This window comes from Pelophylax lessonae (assembly GCF_965119305.1).
Source record: "Pelophylax lessonae genome assembly, chromosome: 13".
Classification (NCBI taxonomy): domain Eukaryota; kingdom Metazoa; phylum Chordata; class Amphibia; order Anura; family Ranidae; genus Pelophylax; species Pelophylax lessonae.
This window is the reverse complement of record NC_138780.1, coordinates 59,842,518-59,860,196: the sequence shown is the minus strand read 5'-3', so window position 1 is coordinate 59,860,196 and position 17,679 is coordinate 59,842,518. Positions and strand designations below refer to the sequence as shown.

At 48.2% G+C, this 17,679-nt stretch overlaps 1 protein-coding gene across 1 annotated transcript in view; it reads left to right on the top strand.

Annotated features, from left to right (window-relative positions):
- RTF1 (RTF1 homolog, Paf1/RNA polymerase II complex component) overlaps positions 1-17,679 on the top strand; it is a 588,556-nt gene that overhangs the window by 403,103 nt on the left and 167,774 nt on the right. Inside the window, exon 15 of the mRNA XM_082242851.1 lies at positions 16,525-16,602. Within this exon, the coding sequence (XP_082098977.1) occupies positions 16,525-16,602 (78 nt within the window). The remainder of the gene's footprint in view (positions 1-16,524; positions 16,603-17,679) is intronic.

Genomic DNA, 17,679 nt, shown 5'->3' with positions numbered 1-17,679 from the left:
TGAGTTTTTTGAAGTTGTCGTTTTTTCCCACAACTCTTTGCAAAATGAAGATTTTTTTTTTTTTACAAATTGACGTATTAACAGGTTATTTCTATCACACAGCATATGTATACTTGCAACTACACCCCAAAACACATTCTACTACTCCTCCTGAGTAGTAGGAGACTTTTTCACAGCCTGGCCATATACAGAGGCCCAACATTCAAGTAGCACCGTCCGGCATTCTAGGAGCACAAATTACACATATAATTTCCTGACAACCTATCGCACTTTTGAAGGCCCTGGAGCACCAGGACAATGGAAACCCCCATAAAATGACCCCATTTTGGAAAGCAAACAGCCCAACGTATAATTTTTGAGGCATAATGAGTCTTTTGAATATGTCATTTTTTTCCACAAGTTTTTGGAAAATGTGGAAAGAAAATTAAAACACATTTTTTTTACACAAAGCTGTCCATTTATGCAATATTTCTAACACATAGCATGTACATAGCAAAAATTGCACCCCAAAATACATTCTGCTATTCCTCCTGAGTATGGTGATACCACATATGTAACACTTTTTCACAGCCTGGCCACATACATAGGCCTAACATTCAAGTAGCACTTTTCACAAAGTTGTCCATTTATCCACTTTAAGACTGGGCCTATTTTTGACACTTGGTGTTTACAAGCTAAAATCATTTTTTTTTTTTGCTAGAAAACTACTTAGAACCCCCAAACATTATATATATTTTTTTTTTAGCAGAGACCCTAGAGAATAAAATGGAGATCGTTGCAATATTTTTTATCACACCATATTTGCGCAGCAGTCTTCCAAATGCGATTTTTTTTTTTTTTTTGAAAAAAAATCACTTTTTTTAACTAAAAAATAAGAAAACCGTAAATTTAGCCCAATTTTTTTCCATAATGTGAAAGATAATGTTACGCCGGGTAATTAGATACCCAACATGTCATGCTTCAAAATTGCGCATGCTCACAGAATGGCGCCAAACATTGGTACTTAAAAATCCCCATAGGCAACATTTTAAAAATTTCTGCAGGTTACTAGCTTAGACTTACAGAGGAGGTCTAGGGCTCAAATTATTGCTCTCGCTCTAACGATCGTGGCGATACCTCACATGTATGGTTTTAACACTGTTTACATATGTGGGCGGGACTTGCGTTTGCTTCTGCGCGCGAGCTAACGGGGACAGGGCGCTTTAATTTTTTTTTTTTTTTTTTTCCTATTTATTTTATTTTTTTATTTTTACACAGTTTAAAAAAAAAAATGTTTTGATCATTTTTATTCCTATTACAAGGAATGTAAACATCCCTTGTAATAGAAATAGGCATGACAGGTCCTCTTTATTGTGAGATCTGGGGTCAAAAAGACCTCACAACTACACTAGAAAGAAAAAAAAAAATAGTTGAAAGAGGAAAAAAAAAAAAGCGGCCCTTTTAAACCGGTTGCTAGGCAACGTCTTTTGACTTGGCTCCGGTCCTCCAAGACCATAGAGTCGAGTGAGGGCCATCTTGCCCTCACTCGACTTCCTGTCTGAGGATCCGGGACCGGATAGTTTTCCCCGCTGCCGGCGGGTCCGGTAAGCTGGGAAAACGTCTGGGACGCGGCAGGAGGGGGGGGGGGCACCTCTTCCCCTGCACCGTAAGGGTAATTCCGTGGCGAATCCGCCACTGAGACCACCCTTATCTGGAAGCCGACCGCCCGCCGTTTCAAAAAATACCGGGGTTATGGGGGCTATCTGCTGCCATAACCCCAGTATTTAGCTTTTAATGGCCGACGCTTATAGTCGTTAGGCGGTCAGTAAGTGATTGCATGTATATGGCAAACAGGTGACGATGACTGATGGGGTGACAGGTGACGATGACTGATGGGGTGACAGGTGACGATGACTGATGGGGTGACAGGTGACGATGACTGATGGGGTGACAGGTGACGATGACTGATGGGGTGACAGGTGACGATGACTGATGGGGTGACAGGTGACGACTGATGGGGTGACAGGTGACGATGACTGATGGGGTGACAGGTGACAATGACTGATGGGGTGACAGGTGACAATGACTGATGGGGTGACAGGTGACGATGATTGATGAGGTGACAAGTGACGATGATTGATGGGGTGACAGATGACAATCACTGACGGGGTGACATGTGACGATGATTGGGGTGACAAGTGACGATCACTGATGGGGTGACAAGTGACGATGATCGATAGGGTGACAGATGACGATGACTGATGGGATGACAGGTGACGGTGATTGATGGGGTGACGGGCGATGGTCACTGATGGGTGACAGGTGACGGGGCGATGGTGCACGGCGGTACTGATGGCAGTCTCTGGTGACCGGTGAACTTTAGGCTATGTCCACATGTGAGCGTAGCGATCGCGGGCAGAATCACTGCGATTCTGCCCGCGATCCAGAAATCATTGCAAATGGCGGGACGCCTGTGCATTGCCCGGGATTTGCAATAGCACCCCAAACGCTGTGCGATGTTGCAGCGATTTCCGCCTGCCGAATCGAGGTAACATCGCGCAAACAACGCATGACGCCCCAAAGAAGCTCTTGTACCTTTTTTGGGCGTCATGCGTTGTTTGCGCGATGTTACCGCGATTTGGCATGTGGAAATCGCTGCATCATCGCACAGCGTTTGGGGTGCTATCGCAAAAAAACGGGCAACGCACAGGCGTCCCGCAATTTTCGATGATTTCCGGATCGTGGGCAGAATCGCAGTGACTCTGCCCGCGATCGCTACGCTCACATGTGAACGTGGCCTTATGGGTGTCAATTTCTGGGCACTGATGAGGTGACTGTTGGGTGACAGGTGACATGGAGGGGGGGGGGGCTGAGGACTGTGTGGGGACATTTATTAGTGTGATTTTACTTTTTACAGGTGTACAGAGCAGTAACTCACTATTTCTAGCTCTGCTCCCCTCATACTGGAAACTGTATGAGGAGAGAAGAGCTAGTAACAGTGAGTTACTGCTCTTTGTTTACATTTTCTGATCGGCTGTGAATGGATTCACAGCCGATCACTTAGTAAACGGTCACTGTCAGTGACTGTTTACTACCGCCGGTGACAGCTGTGTTCCTATGGAACACAGTGCCACAGACATGACCGCGCTGCGCGCTCCCGATCGCGCATGCGCAGTCATCTTGTGGGCGCCTCCATTGTGATCGGCTGTGTCATTGGAACACAGCCGATCACGTGGGAAACAGCCACGCCCATTGGCTGTTTCCCCCCTGCCGGTGACGGGGGGTGTCCCGGCAGTGCAGGGCGGCGCGCACGCGATCGCGCGCCTTCCCTGTATCCTGGGATCACGTCATATGACGTCTTCCCAGGATAATGGTCGCACCGCTCCGCCGTCAATTGACGGCGGGCGGGCGGCATGTGGTTAAAGGATACGTTCACCTTTTCAAGATGTTTTTTTTTTTTTTTTTTTTAAGTATTTAAGTCTATGAGGTGTGCAATGTCAGGCTTCTGCAAACACGCCCTCTCTCTTCATTCAGAACTACGAGCCATCATCTGCTATGGCTGGCAGTAGTTGAAGTTGACTCATTCTTAGAGAACTGTGAATGGATGATGCGACCGCATAGCCACGCTATTTTATAATTATGATAGCGGTTGTGGGGAGATGATCTTCTGCCCTCTGTCACACCGAGGTGGAAAACTAATGGCAGGAGCTGAAACATGTAGTTTTCCACCCTAAATATAGGTGGAACATGTAACATGTTCCAAAAGGTAAACTTCACCTTTAAGACTGGAGCAGAAAGGATCTGAAACCGCTGTGCATGGCAGCCAGTCAACGTTCTAGCCTTCTTTTTCCAATTTTAACTAAACAGGCTGAAGCTAGAAGCGGATTGGTTACTATGCACTGCTGTTTCAGATTCTGCCTGCTTCAGACAGCAAATTCTTTGAAACGTGTTTCCAGTGAGCACATATTTTGAGATAATATTGCAGTGTACCTAAAACTTATTTCCAGTGTGATATGCAAATTCTAACTTTCTTAATCTCCCTTGTTTATTAAATGCAGTCCCTGGGGGTATACCCTCTCTCTTCCTGCATAGGATGTCAGTTTTTTCAGCCTAGTAAGGAGTAAGGACCTAGTTCCTTGCTGTGATCTTTGGTCCTGGCATGGGAGTATTTTTTTATGTAGCATTTTTTTTTTTTTTAGCTAGTCTTTTTCTCCAGAACGATTTTCCTGTGAGATCTTCAAGCAATTATGCCGGGCTGGGCGACAGACTGGACTCCCATATCCAGTGGTTACCCCAGTCTGGCAAGCCAGCGCGTGCAGGCCTTAGCACCGCACTGGGTCGGCCGTGACATAGTCCCACTGGACGGGGACTGTCCCAGCGAGTTAAACGTCTTGCCAGGATGCACATGACAGGGTCCAGGCTTATGTAGCAGCGTTCCTATTTGGCTGACAGCCCCCCTACTCCGGTAGCGTGGGGTCCTGTCATGAGATGGCGCCCGCCTGTGTTTAAGGACCCAGAGGATAGGAAGGCGGAGGCTGTGGCCCGCAACATGTACGCTATGGCGGGGACTGCGCTACGACCTGCCTTTGCTTCGGCCCTAGTCATCCAAACGGTGACTGAATGGGCGAAGCTGCTACACCGTGATGCAGAGGGCCAGCCTTTTCCTTCTGAATTTGGGGAGCTGTTGGACCAGATGGTGCAGGCGCTGCAGTATGCTTGCGATGCTACGCTGTACATTGCTTCCCTTTTGGGTCGTCTGTCGTTTTTGGCGGTGGTCATGAGGTGTATGCTCTGGCTAAAGTGTTGGTCTGCAGATCAGGCTTCTATGGGGGACCGTCTGTTTGGGGCTACCCTGGACGATATTATTAAAGTTGTTACAGGGGGTAAGAGTGTTTTCTCTTACGTCCTCCGTCAGTCGCCGCCCACTAATACAGTCTTCACCAATGGGTATTGACCTCTTATCCATAGGAGCAAGTTAGGCATAAGACTTGTTAAAAACAAAGCATTTACATAGACACACCTGTGGGGGCTGTCCCACTGGTCCAATACCCCCCTGCAATCAGCCATCCCAACTCAGTTTTTTCTTCTGCATAGTTAGGAGTGAGATAGGCTCTCCCTGTGCTGGGGCTAAAGTCTCAGCCTTCTTCTTTTTTCTTTATGATTTTATTTCAGGGAATGTGTTTTTTTTTCTTCACATTTACTAGCTGTTTATTTCTCAGCTTTTTAGTTAGTCACTTCTTCAAGATGATGACGGCGTTGCGGAGCTGGGAGTCGGACTGGTCGTCCTGGTTTTCCAGGACAGAGGGCCTGATGGAATCCCAACCCGCCATCGAGCGTTTAGCAGGTTTGTTCCCCCTGGCCACGCAAACGGCCCATCTCCCTGTCCTCAGGGATGCAGCCTGGCTACCTCGTCTGGACGTCTCCCCACGGTTCTCCGTGCACTGTTAGCGTCGTGCGTTTTTTTTTTTTTTTTGGCTGACAGACCCTTGCCATCTGAGGGTGGGCGGTTTCCCGTCGATGAGAGGCACCCCACGCCATCGGGTACAGGTAAGTACATTCTGTGTGTGGCCTCTGTCTGGGGCTGGCAGTCCTGTGTGTCTGTGTTATCCCCTCATGTCTGTGTGTTTTTGGGCTCCCTGATCCCGGTGGGGTTTTTTTCTCACAGCCTGTGCGCTGTGTGGGTTTGTGGGGGTCCCTCTCCTGTGTCCCTTTAGGGTGCTTTTTGGAGGTACAGACGTGTGGCGACCGCTGCGGGGTTAAACACCGCCAGTCCGCCATTTTAGGTGTGGGCAGCATGTCTGGTTTCACTGTGGGAGCTTATACAGCCTTGTATGTGGTGTGTTTTGGCGCCTTGCGGCGCCATCTTGTGTGTGGCAAAACGTTCGTTCCGAGCACATGTTGGCGGCCATTTTCCTGAAGCCTCCCATTACTTTCTATAGGCAACCATTTTTTCTTGGCCTGCATGTTTCAGTTCAGTCTCTTGGCGGTGACATCACTTCCTCCTTCTGCTCAGAAGGGATCGGCTGCGTTGGTAACACTTGTGGGGGTCTGTCTGCTGTCCTTTTTTTGTGTGCAAATACTCTGGCTATCAGTTTATCCTGCTCAGGGGTCTGTTTGTCACAGTCTTTTATCGGTGTGCTGCTTGGGTCCACGGCACGCTTAAAGGCCAGTACCTTAAAAAAAAAAAAAACTTTAATATGAAATCTCAGGACAGCAAATTTCCCACAGCCTTAGTGGGGGATTCGGGTTCCTCTGAATCTTCTGCTCTGTCTACTTTGTCTGCTGCAGTGGCGACTTTGGTGTCCAAAGTGTATATTCTGATGACTGAACGTGCTGACAGAAAAAGGCCTCGTTTTTCCTTGTCTTCTGATTCTGAATCTGATATGGTTGCCGTAGGTGGCGTGCCCCTTGAAGGGTCTTGCTCTTCTCTGTCTGAGGGGGAGGCGGAGGTTGCAGGGATGGATGATTCCCCCCCTGGGACTGCCAAGGACCGCACAGCTATGGATGCGCTAATTCTTGCCATTAAGGAAACACTACATTTAGAGGATGAGCCCAATCCTCTGGGCATTGTGTCCTCTTTTGGTACACACAGGACCCGCAAGGCGGGGCAGGTGTTCCCTTGCCCCGCTGAGTTTCACGCTACTATGAATGATCAATGGCGTCATTTAAAACGCACCTTTGTGGTGCCTAAGAGGTTTCAACTCCTTTATCCCTTTGCGGCTCCTACGGATTTGCGCTGGTGTGCGGCCCCTCAGGTGGATCACACTGTGGCCAGATTAAACAAGGCCACTCTGGTACCCACCGAAGATTCTCCGGTGTTTAGGGATCCTACGGATAGGAGGATGGAATCCCTTGCCCGCCATGCCTACATGGTGGCGGGTTCCTTGCTAAAGCCTATTTTCATGCCTGTCATGGCGGCTCAGGCTGTGGCGGATTGGACCAAGGTGCTAAGACGCACCCTCGTGGCTGATTCTGCTCCCCCCACTACCGTGGCAATGGTGGACCAGATCGATCAAGGAGTCATGTATTTGTGCGATGCGGCTATAAATGAGGCCCCGTTAGCTGCGCGCCTGTCCAGTGTCGCGGTGATTAACCGTCGCCTGATATGGTTGAAAAGCTGGTCGGCATACCAGACTTCAAGGAAAACGGTGGCTGACATCCCCTATGCGGGGTCTCGCCTGTTTGGGGAATCCCTGGATGAATTGGTAAAAGGGGTCACTGGAGGCAAGAGCACTCTGCTGCCCCAGAATCCTAAGGGCAAGTTTTTCCGCGGTAAGCAGGGGTCCTTTCGTGCCTTCAAGGCACAGAACAAGGGGAAACAATTCAAGGGCCAGGGTGGCCAGAGAAAGCCCTGGGCGGGCAAACCGAAATCGGGCCAAACTGGTGCGGCGGCCCAGTCCGCCTCTGCCTGATGGGGCGCCCTCACCCGTTTCAGGGGAGGGGGGATGTTTGCGCGGTTTCCTCCAACCTTGGCTGCTCCGAATTCCGGACAGGTGGGTTCAGGAAATCATTCGATCAGGTTACAAGATCGAATTCCTTTCGCGGCCGGCGGACAGATTCTTTCCCTCAAATCTTAATTTGACCCCAGGGCGGTTACAGGACCTGCATCAGGTGGTGCAAGATCTCCTCGCCCAGGGGGTGATCATCCCGGTGCCTCATTGGGACAGGTTTCGGGGGTTTTACTCTAATCTGTTCACTGTGCCCAGAAAGGAGGGCAGGGTGCATCCTATTCTGGACTTAAAAGCTCTGAACCACTTTGTACGCGTTTGGAAGTTCCGCATGGAATCGATTCGCTCGGTGGTAGCCTGCCTGAGTCCAGACGAATTCCTGGCCTCCATCGACCTGAAGGATGCGTATCTACACATCCCGATTTTCGAGGGTCATCAGAGGTACCTCCGATTCGCTATCGCGGAGGAACATTATCAGTTTGTGGCGTTACCTTTCGGTCTCGCTTTGGGTCCAAGGGTGTTTACCAAAGTGCTGGCTCCCGTTCTGGGCCTGTTACGGGCACAGGGCATTGCGGTCATGGGATATCTGGACGATCTCCTGTTAAGATCGAGTGCCAGCCAGAGCCTGCTGCACGATCTGTCCACTACAGTTCAGACGCTTCAGGAGTTGGGATAGACCATCAACGTGCAGAAGTCGACCTTGTCTCCTTCGGTTCGTCTCCCATATTTGGGAATGGTTCTGGACTCTGCTCAAGCGAAGGTGTTCCTGCTGGAGGACAAGCTCCGTGTGACGAGACCAACCTCGCCACATTGCATTGGAGGAGCCTGGTTGCCCGCCTGCTGCCTTTGGATTATGGACCGGCAGCTAAAGGGTTAATTTTACGGTGCAGAAGGATTTATTTCTCCCTTTCTGCACAGCTGTTCGGTAGATTCTATCTACCGAACAAACAGCCCCTGGTTCTAATTCGTATGGATTTGGTGAATGCAGGGTGACCAGGAGGGTGTTGAACACTGAAAATATGGTTTGGACTACTACAAATGAGAGTCATATTCAGGAAAAATGTCTCCCTTGTAATATGAAGATTTTTGTTCCCATTTGCCATTAGGTCTCTGAACAGGAAGTCAACTCCTAATATGGTCATTACAGGAAGTTCTGAGGAGACGGGCTGTCTGAGGTGGCTCTCCATTCATCTATTGTCAGGTGTGCTAATGACCTCACCTGTTGTCTGCTAAGGGATGTATTGACACTCAGAGTAATGTGTATTGAGGTCTCGTTAGGGAACCATTGTTCTGTGTCTGACTATTGTGTACATTGATTGCCCCCTGGGGCTTCTGTCTCCTTGCATTGGTCAAAGCTATCTGACCAATCCCTGTTGACTCATTTTCAATTCCTCATTTGCATGGCTAAAAGAGGACCTGAATGGGAACTGCAGGTACTGTGCAATTGACCAATGGGAAAGCGGTTGTTGGGGGAAGGATGTTCCAATTTCTGTATAAGTGTGCTGTGTTCTTCCAATAAATGTTGATGATGTTCCGGTTTTACCCTCAACTCGGCGCTTTGTCTCGTTCTTGGGGGGATTCACTGTATGCTGTTGGAGACTGATTGCTAGGAGTATAAGCTGATGTATGCTCTTCCTGTTCGTCTGCTAGCAGCTATTCGTGAGGTTCCAGGTTGGAGTGCTATTTTGTATCCAGTTCGGGAGTTTGGTGTTCTGCAGTAGCTGTGCCTGTCTCTCAGAAAGGGGCATATCGCCTAAACGGATTTTAACCCCTTGTCTGCTGAAACGGTCCGTTACACTCCGGAACCTACAGAACGAGGTCAGGGCCCTCAGGGAAAACAAATTCTCTTCACTCAGGACCTGTATGCGGTCCCTGGGGTTGATGGTGTCAGCCTTCGAGGCGATACCGTTTGCACAGTTTACACGAGGTCTCTCCAAGCGGAGATCCTGGCCAGATGGGACAGGCTACCTCAGTCCTTGGACATGAGAGTGTCTGAGTCACCAAACCAGAATGGATCTTGTGTGGTGGCTTCAGTCCCCGGCTGTGGCGGATTGAAAATCCTTCCGGGCCAATTCTGTGGATGGTGACGACCACGGATGCCAGCCTATCGGGCTGGGGTGACGTTCTGGGCAACCTGTCTGCCCAGGGCACTTGGTCGGAGGAGGAATCCTCCCTTCCGATAAACATTTTGGAATTGAGAGCGATCAGGCTGTGCTTGATCCATTGGTCGGATCGTCTTCAGGGCCGCCCTGTACGGGTGCAGACAGACAATGCCACTGCAGTGGCGTACATCAACCACCAAGGGGGCACCAGGAGTGCCCGGGCAGCCCAGGAAGTGACCAGTATTCTGTCTTGGGCCGAGACTCATGTCCCGGAGATATCGGCAGTGCACATTCCGGGTGTGGAGAATTGGCAGGCAGATTATCTGAGCCGCCAGACCCTGAACCAGGGAGAATGGTCCCTGCACCCGGATGTATTGCTGTGCGCGAAGTGGGGATCCCCGGATGTGGATCTGTTTGCGTCTCGGCTAAATTACAAGATGGAAAGGTTCGTGGCAAGAACGTGCGATCCTCAGGTAGACGCCTCGGACGCGTTGGTGGTGCCTTGGCATCAGTATCGTCTGATTTATGCCTTTCCTCCGATTCAGTTGTCCAGGTTCCTTCGCAGGTTGGCCTCGGAACACTCACGGGTGATTCTGGTAGCGCCGGACTGACCTCGCCGATCCTAGTACGCGGACGTCTTTCACCTGGCCGTAGAGCCTCATTGGCGGCTGCCAGTGCGGGAAGATCTGCTGTTTCATTGACCGATCTTCCATCCTGCTTTACAGTCGCTGGCTTTAACGGCATGGCTGTTGAGAGCCAGGTCCTGAGAGACAGGGGTCTCTCCTCAGAGGTCATTCCTACTTTGATCAAGGCCTCTTCTGGTAAGGTTTATTACTGTACATGGAAAGCTTATTTTGCATGGTGTGAGTCCGGGGGTTTCTCTCCTCGTTCCTACTCAGTGGCCAGGGTGTTAGCTTTCCTCCAGACTGGTGTGGACCAGCGCCTTGCGTTGGCCACAATTAAGGGCCAGGTATCTGCACTGGCTGTTCTTTTCCAGCGCCTTGTGGCATCTTAATTCCTTGATTCGCACCTTTATTCAAGGTGTGCGTCAATTGGCCCCTCCCAGAAGGGAGCCCTTGCCTCCATGGGACTTGAACTTGGTTCTGTCCGTGTTACAACGTTCCCCGTTTGAAAACATCAGGGAAATCTCGTTACCTCTGCTGTCTAAAAAGGTTGCCTTTCTGGTGGGGATCACTTCGGCTCGCAGAGTGTCGGAGTTGGCGGCGTTGTCTTGCCATTCCCCTTACCTGGTGGTTCATAGGGATAAGGCGGTCTTGCGACCTAATCCGTCCTTTCTGCCAAAGGTGGTTTCTGATTTTCACCTCAATGAGGACATTGTTTTGCATTCGCTTTGTGCGAACCCTAAGCATCCGAAAGAGGTTGCCTTGCATTCTCTGGATGTTGTCAGGGCGATCAGGGTTTACCGGTCGTCGACTGAATCCTTTCGGAAATCGGATTCTCTTTGTGCTTACTGAGGATCCTCGGAAGGGTATGGCTGCGTCTGCGGCAACCATTGCCAAATGGATCAGACAGACCATTGTACAGGCCTATTCGTTGCGGGAACGGGTTCCTCCCTTCCCTGTCAAGGCGCATTCTACCAGGTCGTGAGTGCGTCCTGGGCCTTCCGGCATCAGGCTTCGGAGGCCCAGGTGTGCAAGGCTGCGACTTGGTCGTCGGTGCACACCTTTTCTAAATTCTATAAAATTGATCTGGCATCAGCTGATGCCTCCTTTGGCTGCAAAGTTCTCTGTGCGGCAGTGCCAATCAGGACTCGGCACAGGGAGTCTGGTCCCTGGAGGGATCTCCATTGCCGATCAATGTCCTGGAGCTGAGAGCGATCCAGCTTTGCCGGACACACTGGACCGACCGTCTGAAGGGTTGTTCAGTGCGCATTCAATCGGACAATGCCACGGGCCGTGGCTTACGTCAATCACCAAGGGGGCACCAAGTGTGTCCTTGCGGCCCTGGAAGTGGCGGACATTCTGCGTTGGGTGGAGCGCCATGTTCCTGCTCTCTCTGCGGTACACATTCCGGGAGGGGAGGATTGGCAGGCGGATTACCTCAGCCGCCAGGCCTTGGATGCAGGGGAGTGGTCCCTGCATCCGGAGGTGTTCCAACAGTTGTGCCTTCGCTGGGGCACTCCGGATGTGGATCTGTTGGCGTCTCGAATCAACAGGAAGGTACAGCGGTTTGTGGCCCGCTCCCGGAACCCTCTGGCAGACGCGCTGGTGGCCCCCCGGAGGTCGGTACCGGCTGACGTATGCCTTTTCCTCCTCTCAAGTTGCTGCCAAGACTTCTTTGCAGGATAGGGGCGGAAGGGATTCCGGTCATTCTTGTGACACCGGACTGGTCTCGTCGCACTTGGTACGCTGACCTGGTCAGGCTTGTCGCAGATGCCCCATGGAGACTTCCTCTCAGGGAGGATCTACTGTCTCAGGGGCCAATCTTCCATCCTGCTTTACAGTCGCTGGCTTTGACGACTTGGCTGTTGAAAGCCAGGTGCTGAAGGACAGGGGTTTATCTGCTTCAATGATTCCCACTCTGCTGAAAGCGAGGAAGGTATCTTCCAGGAAGAATTATCATCGTACGTGGAATTAGTACATTGCGTGGCGTGAGTCCCTTGGGACCCACCCGCGCTCTTATTCGGTGGCTCAGATCTTGGCTTTCCTTCAACGGGGAGTTGATCAAAAGTTGGCCTTGATTACTATCAAGGGTCAGGTCTCAGCCTTGGCTATTTTCTTCCAGAGGCCATTGACCGCCCATTCCCTGGTGTATAGTTTCATCCAGGGGGTGCGACATTTGGTGCCTCCGGTGCGACCTCCGCTACCGTCATGGGATCTTAATTTGGTGCTGTCGGTTCTGCAGAGGCCTCCATTTGAGAATATTCGGGAGGTCGCCCTGCTTACCCTGTCTCAGAATATGGCCTTCTTGGTGGCTATCACTTCTGCTCGCAGGGTGTCGGAACTGGCGGCGCTGTCCTGTCGTTCTACCTTTTTGGTAGTTCACAAGGACATGGTGGTCCTCCGGCCAGATCCGTTTTTCCTGCCGAAGGTGGTTTCCAGTTTTCACCTGAATGAGGACATCGTGTTACCTTCCTTGTGTTCTAAGCCTAAACATCCTAAGGAATTTGCTCTGCATACCCTGGATGTTCGTGCGATCAGGGTGTATTTGGCGTCTACCGAGTCTTTTTGCAAGTCTGACTCGCTCTTTGTGCTCACGGATGGCCCGAAGAAAGGGCTGCCTGCGTCTGCTGCCACTATTTCCAGATGGATCAGACGGACAGTGGTGCAGGCTTATTCCATTAAGGGTCAGGTTCCTCCTTTCCCTGTCAAGGCGCATTCTACTCGGGCGCTTAGTGCTTCCTGGGCCTTTCGCCATTAGGCATCTGTGCTTCAGGTGTGCAAGGCGGCGACTTGGTCGTCTGTTCATACCTTTCCTAAATTTTATAAGGTGGATGTGATGGCATCTGCGGATGCCGCTTTTGGCCTTAAGGTTTTGCAGGCTGCGGTTTAGGGGGCCCCTTGGCCTTCCTTGAGGGTGTTGTTCTGTTTCTTTTCAGGTGGACCTCATCTGGTTGTTCTGATGAGTCCTGTGTTGCCTGGTTGGCCATGGGGACTGTTTTTTTTTTCTTTTGTTCTGCGGTTCCCACCCCTCATTTTGGTACTGCTTTGGGACATCCCTACTGATATGCATCAGAGGACTGCGTCCGTCAATGAACCATAGAGAACTGGATTTTTGACTTACCGTAAAATCCTTTTCTCTTAGGTTCATTGACGGACGCAGTACCCGCCCCTCTAATTTTTTGAGTGGGTTGGTGTGCTGTTCTCTGTCACTGTTTTGGTACAAAACTGACATCCTATGCAGGAAGAGAGAGGGAATACCCCCAGGGACTACCCATGGGCGTAGCCAGAAATTTTTTCTGCCTAGTGTCCTACTCCTGTAGGGGGCGGTATTACCCTACTGATATGCATCAGAGGACTGCGTCCGTCAATTTTTCGCATGGTCTTGGGATCTACGGATGCACTGGTGGCTCCTTTGAGGCCAGTGTCGTCTGAAGTACAGCTTTCCTCTTCTGGAACTTCTTCTAGACTCGTGCGTAGGCTTGAAGCAGAAGGGATTATTGCCATCCTAGTGGCTCCAGACTGGCTTCACCGGTTTTGGTACGCAGATCTGTACCGGTTGGTCATCAATGCTCCTTTGAAAATTCCTCTTAGAGGAGATCTGTTGGCTCACGAGCCAATCTTCCATCTTGCTTTACAGTCGCTGGCTTTAACGACTTGGCTGTCAAAGCCAAGTGCTGAAGGCTAGAGGGTTGTCTGAATCGTTGAATCCCATGCTGCTGCAAGCTAGTAAATCTACTTTTAGGTAGATTTTCCATCATCTTTGAGGAGTGTATTTTGCAGATGTGAATCCCCCTGGGGCTCACAACCCCGCTCATTTTTGGTGATTCGGAGTTGGTTTCCTCCAATGAGGTGTTGAGCAGCACCTGGCCTCGGGTACCATCAAGGGCCAGGTTCGACCATTGCCGGTTTCCTTAATTTGTCCTTTTGGCTGTGCATTCTCTGATTCACGCCTTTGTTGAGGGGGTTTGTCATTTGGCTCCCCCCAGTACAATCTCCGTTGCCCTCGTGGGATCTCCACTTGGTCCTGTCGGTTCTTCAGTAACCTCTGTATGAAAATATTTGTGATGTCCTTGTTGGCTTTTTCTCCTGCACCGAGGGTGTCGTGCTGGCAGCTGTCTTGTTCACCTTGGTAGTTCACGGAGATAGTGGTGCGTCGTCCCTGCCAGTTTCCTGCCTAAGGTCATCTCTGGTTTCCATTTAAATAAAAGCATTGTGTTGCTTTCCTTGTGTACTAAGCTGAAGTGGTTTCCTGGTTGAGCTCCTGTTTTACCTGGTTGGCTACGTTTTAGCCTTTGGGAAGTATGCTTTTTTGCTGTGTTCTTCCTACCCCTTCATATTGATACTGCTTTTGGACGTCCCAAGGGTCAAAGAGGATATGGATCGGTGTCCGTCAATGAATGAAAGAGAAAACTGGATTTTTGTCTTACCGTAAAATCCTTTTCTCTGATGTTCATTGACGGACACAGCACCCACCCCTCTAATGAGTTGGGGTTTATGGTCTTCTGACACTGCTTATTCCAAAACTCAAGAGCTAGAGCAGGAAGTGGGAGTATACCCCCTGAAACTGCCTTATAGGCATAGTTGAACTTTTTTCCACCTAGTGTCCTACTCCTATTTGGAGCAGCATAATCCAAGGATCAAAGATATGGAGCTGTGTTTGTTAATGAACATCAGAGAAAAGGATTTTATGATAAGACAAAAAAAGTCAGTTACAATAAGTGCCGTATCGCAAAAAAGTGGCCTGGTCATTAAAGTAGTTAAATATATCTGGGGGGATGAATAAGGTTCAGGAGGGCAGTATTGTAAATATGAAGCCAAGACAAAAAACACAGGGACATGACCTCAAACTAGCAGGAGGAAAGAAGTTCAAAACATCAGTATTTTACCCAAAGGGTAGTTGATGCTTGGAACAGACTTCCAGCAGAGAGAGTGAGTCAGTGGATTGAGACTTGCTTGGGACAAACTGAGATCTACTCAAAGAAAAAAAAATACAAAAACATGCATTATAAATAAGTCAGACTTGATGGACCACTTGTTTGTTTTGTTTGTTTTTTTCAGTAACAACTTTTCTTTTTTCTATAATTTCATTTTTTTTTTATGCTCGCTTACTTTGCGTTTTGTAAACTAATAAATATAAGTTAACATGTTTTTGAAAGCATTCTTCCTTTACAGCATTTTTCCACAGCTGCCTAAAACTTTTACAAAGTCTTGTATAATTTTATTTGTTTTGTTTTTTTGGTTTTTTTCCTATTGGAGAAAAATAATATGCAATATGGGTAAAATAGCATAATTCTAACCCAGTAGCTGCCACTCATGGAGGTAGAAAAATAACCGATTAACAGATACTTAGCAGCTTGTTGCCTACCTATTGTATATAGTATAGCAGCCAATACAGTAAAACCTTAGATTTGCGAGTAACTTGGCCTGGGAGTATTACAAGGCAAGCAACATTTTTTTTTTTTTATAAATTTTAACTTGATAAACGAGCAAGGTCTTGCAATACGAGTAGGGTCACGTCCCATGTTATTCAATGAAAGCGGTCTTAATTGGCTCCACTGAAGTCACTCTGACTTTAGTAATGCGTCCTGTACTACTTCAAGGGGACTTCTATCCGACTTGCGCCCATAGACTTTAAGAATTTGTGAAATAAACACTTATGCTCAAAGGAGCTCAAAGAAGCCCAAAAAAATGTGCACAGGAGCACAGAAAAGCACAAGCTTCTTCATGCTGGAATAAAAGCGCAAATGCCTGTAAAAGCAGCTTTTTTAAAAAATTTTTAGCTTCAGTGTGCATGAGTCGGATCCTCGTCTTAATGTGATTTGGATCCGACGTGGATACAGGAAGATTACCCAGGCATTCCCTGAAGTTGCCTCGAAGTCACATTGCTATAATCTTTTTATATAGACTGAAGAACTTATGAATAAATGGTTGTGGAACAAATTGTCTGGGTTTCCATTATTTTTTATGGGGAAATTCGCTTTGATATACGAGTACTTTGGATTACAGGCACGTTTCCTGCACAAATTATGCTCGCAATCCAGAGTTTTACTGTACTAGTAAAGTTGGCTATAGAATTGTGGCGTTAGTCCTACAGATCTGGACTCAATTGCTTAGAGGAACATCTGTAGGCTACTCTGTAGCTAGAAGACAATAGGTGGCTTACAACACCATTTACACAAGGGGAAACCGAGTTTAGATTGGGTTTCCAGATTAAACACAATTAGGCAACTTTCAACTATGGCCAGTTTTAAGCTTACTGTAATAATGACTTTGAAAAGCATCTGAGGATATACACATTTCTACACCTTTGCAGTAAAGGTAATAAAATAAGACCTGTAACATTGCCTTACCTAAAGTATTGTTCCCTTCCAGGCTGAAAGTCAGAGCATGAAGCAACAGCAAATGGATCCATTCACTAGGAGACAGTGTAAACCAACTATGGTGTCTAATGTAAGTGTTTTCCTCAAATACATTCATGTTTATGGACCTGTAACATTGAAGAGACCATGTGTTATTGCGGCACAATCTTTGACCCACTGTGTACCAAGGATGACTGATAATTGTACTAGGCTAGTCCTGGTACTATGTGATCGCTGTGACCAGTCAAAGCAATCACGACAGTTGTACTTTAATGCATGTTTTTCATTCATTGTGCACTATTATAACGAGAAAGTCTAATATGCTCAGTTGCACTCATATGTAAACAATGGTATTTTGGCATCCATCCCAGTATTGTGAAAAATAGACCTAGAAACACCACCAAAGGGTAGACCTAGAAACACCACCAAAGGGTTGATGTTCCAGGCAGAACGGGGGAGGGGAGATGTTATGATGCTTAGGTACGAGAATGTGAAGCAAAAGATATAGGTATATATATAAAATATCAAACTTTATTAATACAATTCATGATAAAAAGTCTTGCATAGCAAAAAGTGCATAAAATAGCAGAAAATCACATAAATCACAAAAAAATACTGATTAATGAGAAAACATTAATACAGGGTATATAGGTTTGGAAAACCTTCAATACATCAGTAAACATCAAGCATATATGATGGATACCACACACTGTGGAATGCATATTGGAAAGGCGAAATGTTGGATACCCAATATACCCCAACGCGTTTCAACTTGATATTAGCCTTCTTCAGGGGGCGTTTATATTGGTCCACAATTCTTTAAAAATATCTGTATGTATATTACATAAAATAAATCGTTATCGAAAAAACAAAAACTATATATCTAGAGAGGACTTTAAACAAGCAAGCAAAAGACTTGCATGCATGTATAGCCCATCCACATGTATAGTGAGCAATGATGTATTGTAGATTTTAACACGTATCTAGTCCACAAAGAACAGACCCGGGAGCGGATCAGGGCGGAAGCTCCTTTCTGAGGACCAAAAGGACAGGAGCATGTATGGACCAAGGCACACGCGATCTAAGGAGAGAGGCGAGAGGGAAGAGAAAGACGAGGGGGGGGGGAAGAAAAAAAAAATGGAAAAGAAAAAAGAAGGGGTATGGCAAA